This window comes from Amphibalanus amphitrite, unplaced genomic scaffold (assembly GCF_019059575.1).
Source record: "Amphibalanus amphitrite isolate SeventyFive unplaced genomic scaffold, NRLGWU_Aamphi_draft 000167F_arrow, whole genome shotgun sequence".
NCBI classification, from domain to species: Eukaryota; Metazoa; Arthropoda; class Thecostraca; order Balanomorpha; family Balanidae; genus Amphibalanus; species Amphibalanus amphitrite.
Window position 1 is genome coordinate 606,105 of NW_024881662.1, and position 11,279 is coordinate 617,383.

Consider the following 11,279-nt stretch of genomic DNA (forward strand, 5'->3'; position numbering starts at 1 on the left):
CACGATGTTGCCTCAGATTCAGGGTTCTGAAGTGATTTCCCTCTACATTTCAACACGGTTTCCATCAATCGTGGGTGGATAACTACCATTACCCCTTACCCAGCCCACAGATGGGTAATCGTTAGGTGTGCATTTAAGCTGCACATCGATAGAGTTTAACACTATGAGAGCGAATGCTTTTAAAAAGGCACATTACGAAAGATAAAATATACGCTTAGAATTATATAAATCGCAGAACGTCTTGATCACAAAGACTCCGTTGAGAGCCCACGTGGATAGTCACCCGATAAAACTGGCAGCTCTTTGGCCGGGCCAAACTGGTAGCTCTGCTGCCTGAATGCCAATCAGGGTAGCTGTGAGCGGTTCACAAGCGATACCCAAGCCAAGAGGGTGTTACGTAAAACACAAGTGCCAGCAGACCAAACTTCCTACCGGTAGCCAGCAGCCTCGGTATGCACAAAATATCATGCACCGATCTCGCCAGATGCTTTCGGATGGTGGAAGATCTGGGTCTGGGTATGTGCATCTACTGCCTATACTCAAATAATCGCGATATCATGCGTCTTAAAAAATACATAAATCAAGCATAAAACGACGTGATTTGTTTTCATCAAGCCACTGAAATCATAAATGGGTAGGTAAACAACAGGGATTGATAAGGTTAACTGACAGATCCTGCCACACCTTGTCTAAATTTGAACACCCGTCATCCCCCACCCCTTTCCGCACCTCAACCTGCCCTTCCCCGGCGGAAACGCGCGCGACAACAGTCCCAACCAATCGGTCCCCGCCGCGACCCTGCCTTCCAGACCCTCCCGAGCGGGCACAATGCCCTCTCCCCTCCCCTCCCCGACAGTGCCACATGCCAGCGCCATGTGAGCCTCCCTCCCCTCCCCTCCCCTCCCTGCCGGCAGGAGCGCCCCCGCTGAGCGGCCGACCGACCGGTGTACGCAGTCGCAGACTCCACCTAACCGGTCCGCCCCACTCAGATTGATGGTGTGAGGTGAGGGTGAGGGGTGACCCTTCACCGAGCCGAGTGGACGCCACCCAATACCCAACTCCGGTCACCCGAGGAATGCGCCAGACAACGGGACAGACCGCAGACAAAGAATATTCCAGCTCTGCCGCTCATCGAGATAAAAAAATCAAACAAAAAGATGAAAGAGGAAGTAACAAAAAATGTAAAATGTGGTTGGATGCCTTCACATCCAACCAGATAGTTTTGAGTGTTGAACATGTGGAAGTGATTTCATTAGTGACGAAACTGTGAAAATAGTCGGACATGTGATTGGCAGGCCGAGGCACACCTTCGTTCAGCTAGCACGCGGTGGGCAGAGGGCGCTGAGTCAACGCCGCCTATTCTGAGAAGAGGCGCACCCAGGTCCACCAGTAGGGGGGGGGGGGGACCAATCGCACGGATCTTATAAGGCACTTGTGGGGCGTGGTTTACGTCATCAGCGCTCAACACGGCAAAACGCTAATCGTATGTGCTAGGCTAATTTAGCATTGCAATGCATTTCAGCTTCAGTCTACAGTAGCTCTCCTCAGAATTCAGCAGTTCGTTCCATCTCAGGCACCCTTCAGCGACCTACAGTGGGCACGGGGGGGGGGGGCATTCCACTTCCCCGACAAACAGAGAGCCTTTCAGCGCAACGCGCTGACAAAACGAAAATCAACATGGCGTGGTCGACCTCGCGACGCCGTGATCAGCGACACGCTACCAAGCCGGTCGAGGGGTCAACTCGGGTCAGGTCAGGTCAGGTCAGGTCAGGTCAGCCGTGATGTGTGATAACAAAGTGACGCAGGGGCACATAGCCCCCACATGATATCCGAGGTAAATCAGCTCCCGTAATCCGCTTTGTGTCGTGTACCATTTCCGTCGGCGTGTATACAGCTGTTGTAGCAGTTGGTTGGTTGCGTCGACCGGCGCGGCGCCCGCCCGGGCGGCGTTTCACTCCTCGCTTGCGTGCCGCGGCACAGTTTAGATGGGAAATACACAAGCGTCCGGCGGTTCATGGGAAACGGACAACCCGAGCTCGGGGATGACCGTGAAGTACAACTTTCTGCGCTTCAGAAGAGTCAAGGGCTTAGTAAAGGCGCAACGCTAAATCAAAACCCCGCAGAATCGGACAAAGCAGCGTAGCGGGTCGTCCGCCATTACCACAGTAACACACCCCACCACCGGGCACTAAGTGTCATGTAGCGAACATATCGTCGCTATGTAACATAGCGACGATCATTTCGACACAAATGAACTCTGTGTTGTAGAAGATAAATTCAATTTTCACATTTGACATAATTATATAAATCTTAGCGTCAGGAGCCTGATAATCATCCTTCACGGACTTGGGGTAGCCTAACATTCTTGTTATGCTTGAACAAGTGAACGACCCAGGTCTGCGAAAACAAAGCGCCAACTTTCGTCCAGCCGGTATTCGACGGATTACGGACAAAGAAAATAATTTAATCAAACAATCTTTTTAGCGTCAACAAGCCTAAAAACGGCTGGTAAAAATATCAAAAGTTTATGCACCAACAAGCGCCGCGTCTCCATAATATCGGTGTTTGCACGGTCGCTAACTTAACAGCCTGCCAAACCTCTCTGTGTGCAGCGCAGCAGATATGACCCCGGGCGGTCTCGAGAGGGGAAGAGAGCATGAATGACCGATGCAGGTCTGCCGGGTCTGCCGGCGGGCCGGGTCATTACGTCGCTGTGATTAATTCCATTCGCATCATCCATTTTTTGTTATAAATAGATAAACAATCCTTATCTCCGCCTGAGATCTTTGATAAGCGGCGTGGACAATACCCGCCCACGCTAAAACACTCGGCGAGGCTATCGATTTCTGCGTCGCAGCGGTCATCACAACCACTATTGAGATCGGTCCCAAACACAGCCACTTTAGACAATGACCCGTGGGGCCGGCTGATCAGATCGTCCATCAGCGTGCATAGCAACAGGGAAGACGCCGCGCCCTACCCATCGGGGCTCGTTTCGGCCGGGGCCGGGGTCGCCGGCGAATCCCTATCCGTCCAAGTGTCCGATTATAGAGCCGTTCCGGGCCGGGGCGGGCGCGTATGCACAGCGTCCGCATGAACGTCAGCCTTGATCGCCGACCCAAGGCCAGGCGCGGTCGGCCGAGCGGGCGGCCGGGCGGGCTCCACTGCACCGTGCAGGACGGACGGGTGGAGGGGAGGGGGAGGGGAGGGGCGCCCCGTGACGTTCCCCTCCGCCGAGACAGAGACCACGCGCGCCCGGGGGCGGAGATCGATAGCAATGGGAAACGGCGGAGGCCCTCCGGCGAGCAGAAAAGCAAATGCAGCAGTAAATGGATGACAATGCCATTATTAAATGAATAGCGTATCAATGAATAGGTAAAATAATTGTAAAATTATAATATTTATAAATAAACTTATAAGTGACCTTTTATATAAAAGATGAAAATAATTAATGATGCCCAAATAAGAAACAATAAAAAAAACTCCCCGAATGCGGCCTGTGCTGCAGTGCTGTGTGACCCGGGTCAGCCGGGGTGCCCTCGGCGGGCGACCGCTCACCTCGCCGTGCGACTCGAGGCGACCTTCGGGCGTGTGCTCCGGCAGCAGGTAGAGGCGCACGCAGGCCAGCAGGTCGCCGTCGCTGCTGTCCTGGTACAGCAGCTGCAGCTCGCAGATGCACACCACCTCTTCGTCCCGCCACGGCTTCACAAAGAAAAACTCGCCCAGCGCCAGCACGTGGCGCCGGCCGCCGCTGACGAAGCTGAACGCCTTGTGGAAGACGTAGGAGCCGTGCTGGCCGCAGGGCGAGCCCACCACCTGCCGACGACATCGCAGCAGGTCAGACAGGTCATGGTCAGGTGGGGACTGGGGTCATCACAGGATTTATTTTAACAGAAATTATTTGCCAAATAAAATAATTTTCGATTGAGTGTTCCCCTGCAAGAAAACTAACTATCTTCAAAATCTGTCCTATTCATTGTTGCTCCGAAAATGAACGCAACGAACTGAACATACAAAGGAAACTAAAAAGAAGATAAATAAATAATAAAACATATCGGGCAATCGAGGTTACGTCCCATGGAAGCCACAAGCCGTGGTCTCTTTAATTTCGATAAATATTTAACATTCTCATAACAAGTCTTAACATCACATAATATTCGTGTTCAAATTTATGTAGCTTTTTTGTTAGACATACGCCGATGAAATGGTACGGAACATGTACGACTAAACAGAAATTGGACACGCTTTATTTCACCCGAGTACCTACTACAGATACTGAAATGCTAATTCGCGAATGCACATTGAGCATAGTCCAGAAACGAGCGTGCACGATCGAGAAGTCCATCACGTGACTAGAAACCGGTTTTAGGGTGGCGACGTCGCGATACCGACGGCCAACTGCCGCGCTGAAGGTTTTCCTCAGGCACAGTGAAACCGTGCACACCATTTGGGCGTAAGAGCGATGACTAAGTATGCAAGTAGCAATGACTAAAAAAGGGGTAAAGCGACCAGGCATTCGAATTCACTCTCTCGCTCTCTCCAAAAAAATGGACGAGTATTTGATCATCGGTAAAAGTATACGAGGTAATATTATAATAATATTACCTCGTAATATTATTACGAGGTAATTATTACTTATTTCACCCAAACAAGTAGGTAGGTGGAACGTGGACAAGTAGAAAATTCTAGAGAGAAGCGACTACGGAAAATAATTTGGTCGACTTTCATATTGTCATTAAAACGCAGGTGACTTATTCACTTAAAAGTGAATTTTTTATACTCATATTCCAAAAAAAAAAGATCGAATCCTGCTTTTTATAACTTTTCATCATTCATGTGTGCCTATTTTGAACATAATTTATCTCGGGAAACTCAGAAATACCCACTTTGGAGTTTGGTAGAATAAAGAGAAACTTCACGAATACCTGATGGATAAATGACTGCACTGAATCATTACGGTAAATAAGTGGCAAACAAAGCCACAGAAATACACTCCCACAAAAAAAAAAATACCCAGCCTGTATATGTCGGAAACATGCGACTGGAAAGGAATCCTCCCTGACGGTGTACGTACGCAGTACGACAACTAATTTCGTGCAGAAAAAAAAAGTGAAAACTCTTACCGATCAGTCAGATATTACCATGTCCCGACTCCCTATTCATAGTTCCTCACTCCCACTCCGCCCCCCCCCCCCTCCCCACACACACACACCTTGCGGGTAATAGGGCTCGGCTCGGCTCGGAAATGCTCATTTTCCGACTCCCTCCGTTCAATTTTTTTTCGTCCACTGGCGGATGCAAGGGGTTATGGGGTCATAACACCTGAGGCAAATGTCCCCCTCGCAACGCCCGAAATCGGCGAGAATTTGTCGTTTTTTAACCGAAACTTTTTCTTAACCCATTTACGCCCTTCGTTGCGTTTTCGCAACACAAGCAAGCGTCGACGTGATCAAATCTTGAGAAGTGTATAATGGCGTCTCACCGATGAGACAAGTTTCAGCGCGTTTAGCATGGATCCGCGCATGATGCTACGCAGTTACAAGTCTGTGCGGCCGGTAACTTACCGTCCAGAGCTCCCAGAGGGAAGTCGAAGGTCCCGTCAGTGATAACGTCACGAAAACCAAAATAAGTAGATTAAGTGATTAATTATATCGTAATGAATAATGTGTGAACATATTCTGCAGAGACCCTACAATAGCTAGAATATACATTTTATTAACAAATTATGCTGCAAATAGGGTTTGTGACTATTTTCAAATATGACTACAGTCGTGTTGCGGTAACGCAACGTTGGGCACATCGGAAAGACAAGGATGTTGCGAAAACGCAACGAGGGGCAAATTGGCAGGGCAGCGGAAGTACCTATAGGAACATCAAATAGACTTCACTTGAGATACGTTGTGGGTTCTTTCCTTCTCTCCCCAATCTTACTCCCTCTCTTCCACGCTCCCCCAACTCTCTCTCCTTCCCCCCCTCTCTCTCTCTCTCTCTCTTTCTCGTTTTGTAGTCGTGAGGGACGTGTAGGTATGTAGGGGAGAGTGGGGCACATTCGTGCATGGGGCACATTCGTTTTCAGCAGTTTATGGGAGCACGAGTGACTGCACGAGCTCAAGGTAAATTATGGAAATATGTCTATCATTGCCGCCCTTCGTTCACCGTAGAAGACAACACTGTACCTGCTGTCATGCTTGATAAAAACGCAAATTTGTAATATTCGTGAGCTTTCCAAACTTTTCTCATATCATCCATTTTCGTGATCCTGACTCGGAAATGTGGTTCAGCTTTTCAAAATTGGGGGTGAGGAAGCCCACTCTATTCACGGAACTGCTGCAAACTTGTTTGTTGAAAAAGTGTCATTTTTTCAAAAAGAAATTTTGAAATATATTACTAATAACGTTATGGGGCAGGTTCGTGTACGCACTGCCTGGGGGCACATTCGGGCATATTTTTTTTAGTTTTTGCGATTTATGATTTTATCTGTAGTAGGTTTCTCTAATGACGCTCGCCTGACTCAGTCTCGACTGCTTGCAACGTCGTGACGAGCAATTCACGCGAACTTGGCGAGGTCACGGAGGCCGGCAGTTGGCACATTCTTGTTGGCCAGCCCATGCTTTCTACATTTATTGTGCAATGCATTCTTGTCGAAAGGAATCAAGTGAAATGACCCCCTGCCAATTTCCTTTTGTAAATTTCTGGTAATGCCCGGTAATTTCTCGAATTTTGCCGGGTGAACGGAAGTGCCCCATCTCTTGAACGAATGTGCCCCATAGGTGGGGCAGTTTCGTGCAAATGTTCAGAGTTAATAAAAGTCATTTTTTCTAATGGAAGCAATAATTTTATAGGATAACTTTTAAAGAGGAAAACTATCTGCAATAGTTCCTTTCCATACTACAATCAACAATTTTGCCATTGCACTAACCAAAGAACAGATATATGGGTTTATCCATTTTTTGCACGAATGTGCCCCACTCTCCCCTAAAGTGCATTGCGCGTGAATGTTGCGACACGTTTCACATTAACTCACTTAAAGGTAGTGTGCCACCTTTGAAAGATTTCCTATTTTATTTTTCCTAGGATAAGAAGCTTCTGTTTTTACCTAATATCGCAAAAAAAATCAAAAATGGGCCTGGAATAGTGCCTTTTTCGCCTAAAAGTTTTTCGGTTTTTAGATATGTATAACAACTGTAGTGGGCTCACCTGCAAACAGGCGTCGGGCAACAATCGCGAATGCGGCGCACTTGTGACAATAAGCAAAGGTCATTATAGTGTTACGACCATACGACGTACGGGAATGAGTTATCAGCTGTCTAATCGTAGACAACACAATGTCGAGCCTTAAACTGTAAGCCCGTATTGGTATTGTTTCTTTTATTTGGCTGTCGAACATTATTTATGGTTTGAAATATGATTTTATGTAAAATAATTGATATGAAAAAGCCGTCTTATAAGTTATTACCCCATTTCACCACACGCAAGTGGCAGAAATGACAATGATCAGCTGACGCATTTTTCTTGGCCGAAGTCAGAGCGCGCGGCCCGACGCACCACGCGTATTTGGAAATTCCGACCTCGACGAGCATCAGAAGCCACCTAACAGGCGTGTTCGAAACCGCAGGAGATGATGATGAACGGGTTTATCGAAACTTGATTGGATGAGCATATCGGTAATAGCGATTTCAGTGTGTGCATTTATTGTTCATAGTGGTGTGAAATGTGGTTGGGGTACGACCGACAACCCGTCGGGGCGAATTTCGCACTGGGGTACTCAAAATTTGAAGAATTTAAGACGTTTCCATGAGTTTTGAAGGTATGGATAAGTTCTAAAAATCCGGTTCTCCTTATCTGGGCCATTAACTCCATACGGTCCAAGAAAGCTGGCACACTACCTTTAAACAGCTATCAAACACTCATTTCTTTTTCTCGCAGATTATAATCGGGCTATTCGAGCAATGGGTTTTCGAGCATCTGAAAATCGCATGGTAGGAAAAGGACCTGCATCAAACGGTCGGCGATGCTAACGGAGCAGAGAGATAGCGAGGTACTTTGAAAATTGGATCTACTTTGTACTAAATAATGGGGACGTAGTCTGGTATCAGACGACAGATAGGCATTGTCATTCTCTGGATGCAATCCGCTGGCCCTTACGTTGGAAAATATAACTCCCAGAAGCGGCAAATGTGGGATATGCCCCCTCGGGGGGGGGGGGGGGGGCAACAGACCCCTTCGGCAGGAGTGATGAGGGCGTCTGGAAAATAATAGCTTATTTTTAGAATTCATGGTTTGCACGGATTGATAAGGTTGTGAAGCATTGCTTGTTTGTTTATTGAGGGTAGGCCTTTGTCTAATCAGACCATTTTAGAGCTAGAAGCATTATTGGAATTAGGGAAAACATTGGTTTGAGCGGGCATGGTGGATCGTCGAGGCTGAGCCCATCCATCCAGGCCACCCATGAACCAGCCCCCCCCCCCCTTCCCAAGCACTTTCTGTATCCGGCTACAGACCTGTGCTCCTATGGGAGCTGCTCGAATGTGATATACCTAGTTGCCCGTCCAGCTCGAAACAAAGGTTGAGGCATGGAGAAGGATTCTACTATCCTTAAGATGGAAAGGACGGATTGACGAAACACTGGGAAAGTGTGAGCTGCGTCGAATCACCAGTCTGCCCTGGCATTGTCTCGAGAAAGAGGTTACAAGTGTGAAGGTCGCTGAGAGTGGGACAATGAAAATTTTGAATTAGGTGTAAAAGTGATAAAATGGGTCCTGGGAGACACTTTAAGCCGAGTTGTTATGACGCTCTACGCCTTACGCAGGTAATTTGTGAAAGCCGGATAGGTTCATTTTTTTATGAGAGTGTGCACGACTACCCTGCATTTGAATTTGTCTTTACTCCTAGGAGGGTGGTTAACAATGGTATTGCGGATAGGCGCTTAGGCGAGGCACTGGTTGACTCCCAATCCTCGGTTAAATTGTTTTCAGTTTGGGGTTCTCATATGAGAGGGTAATGGGCTAATGGCTCTGTCTAACTTCCAAAAAGAAAGCACCGCCCAGGGTACGTGCCGACCACTAGGTACTTTAAATGGACAATTGTTGTTGATAATGACCGTTTGTTGCCATCTCCCCGTTCGCGAACCCTTAAGTTATGCTCCCTCATTGAGGCTCTTAGGCGGGTAATAAAGTATGAGGGATGTGGGTACCGCATTCTCAAGCAATATTTTTCAACAGTTGGTGAAATATATGTTAAAACAAACTAGCATATACGGCGGTTTAGTGTACTTTATGTCCGTCTGATGTGCCCGTCGTTGCGTTTTCGCAACGCTGATGGCGCCCGGTGTGCCCTTCGTTGCGATTTCGCAACGCACGTTTTTTACGTTTTTCTCGAAAAACTTTTGCTGCCGGCAAAAATTATTTTCGATTCCATGCAAGGCCCTGGTAGAAGCGTAACATATCTTGATTTCATCGATTTTCATGATGGTCAATATTCCTGGGCATAAATGGGTTAAATCGAACACAGTCAGTACCTACTAGTTTTATAGTTTTTTTTTATTTGGAGAAACTTTCTTTGAGGCATGCCCTGGCCTCTAGCGTCAGATACGACGTTTCAGGATAAGCCTGTTCAGTGCTCATCCATTATCCCATCGCGTAAACAGCAAGGCCCTATAGTAGGTACCTACCTAAACAGGATCGATACCTAAGCAAGGGCAGTCATATAAAATAAGTTTGAAATTATCGGAAAGCATTCATTACAGATAAATGCTCCCAAACATCAGCGATAAAGAAAATATTTGGAAACGTAAAGAACTAAGAAGGAAAAAAGGCAATTTGATCAGGTAGGAGGGCAATTAAAAATTTTGGCCATTTCCATTCTATCGAAATTCGAAAACATACTATTGAAAAGCTGCCCGCATTGATTTCGTAAAAGCTCGGCAAGCCTCAGCCGACGAATCTCATTCCAAACCTCCGGTATTGATTTGCAATGGTGCCAATGGATACCCGCTAAAAAGACGGGCGCCAACCTAAATAGGAAAAATAAAAAATAAAAATTCTCAATTAAAATTTCGACAAAATGTCGGCCAAAATGTCTGCACTGAGTACCGATTGGAGCACTTTTAGTGCCCTCGTCCTTATAACATTATTACTAATTATAATTATCAAATATTGCATTCAATATGCGGCAAGCCGCTTTATTTAGGTACAAGTATGTACTTCCGGTGCCTCAGGCAGTCCCTGACCCCCACCGCCCGCCCGCGCCCGCCAGGCGGTGCTCCACGCGAAACTCGCCCGTGCCCGTCCTCGACCAACGAAACTCCCGCGGTGACAGCCCCGAGAGCTTCCCGTGGCGGAATCTCACCGACGAAGCCTTGAAAATAAACGAAACCTACTCAGACAGACGCAGAATCATTAAATTCATACCACAGCACAGAACTTACCTCAACGCAGTCCTTTGACATCGTGAAATCACGTAATTCACGGCAGCGCACTCACATCACCCCACCACACGCGAACACTCACTCGGGTTCTATTTACTGTAATTACATGACGTCACCAGTTGATAAGTAGTTACTACTTCGTACAAGAGAGGGGGTTACTAGCCATAGTGAAGGACAAAGTACGATGCGCTTGTAAAAGTACTTGTAACCAATTCCGGAGTAGAGCAGCGGCTTTATCAATCTCCGAACCCATAGCTGCTTGTATCGTGTCAGACATTGTGATATTTATTCACTCTCGATGACAACACAAAAACAAATATTCTAAATAGCCAGACGTTTCGGCCTCAGGGTGCCTTCGACAGTGACATTTGTTTTTGTGTTGTCATCGAGAGTAAATAAATATCACCATAGCTGCTTTTCGCACTTGAATGCGTGGCTGCATTCAAGGCTGCATTGGCATATTTTTTATCAGTAGCAACGATACAAATGAAGTTCATTGTTTTCAGAAGGTAAAAAATATGATCTAAGGTAGAATGACCAAAATCAAAACTTATTTTGTTTATATAGAATGTAGATTACCTTTTGGTACAATCGTCAAATAATAAGGAAAAATACGTTTGTCATTTTCATGATAACAACATTGAAAGGATAGCTGCAACTCATTTGCTCCCTTGATGTCTTATATCTCTTTTTCTTTATTTAATTTTCAGTTTTGAAAAGACTCAAAAATACTTGTCATGTGATTCAGGAAGTACTGCAACGGGCCAGCAAGTACTAGGCTGATGAGATGGATTGAGATGGATATTCCATCTCTATTGTTGTTGGTCTGCGACATGTCGTGATAAACATGTGG

General features: G+C 46.7%; 1 protein-coding gene across 1 annotated transcript in view; it reads right to left on the bottom strand.

The window, feature by feature from the left end:
* The window catches only part of LOC122383559 (AT-rich interactive domain-containing protein 5B-like), a 48,489-nt gene extending 37,972 nt beyond the window's left edge, over nucleotides 1-10,517 (bottom strand). Inside the window, exons 1-2 of the mRNA XM_043370083.1 lie at nucleotides 10,427-10,517; nucleotides 3,559-3,816 (exon numbers count right to left, since the gene is read on the bottom strand). Coding sequence (XP_043226018.1) covers nucleotides 3,559-3,816; nucleotides 10,427-10,447 — 279 coding nt within the window. The 5' untranslated portion in view covers nucleotides 10,448-10,517. The remainder of the gene's footprint in view (nucleotides 1-3,558; nucleotides 3,817-10,426) is intronic.
* Between the last annotated feature and the right edge of the window lie 762 nt (nucleotides 10,518-11,279).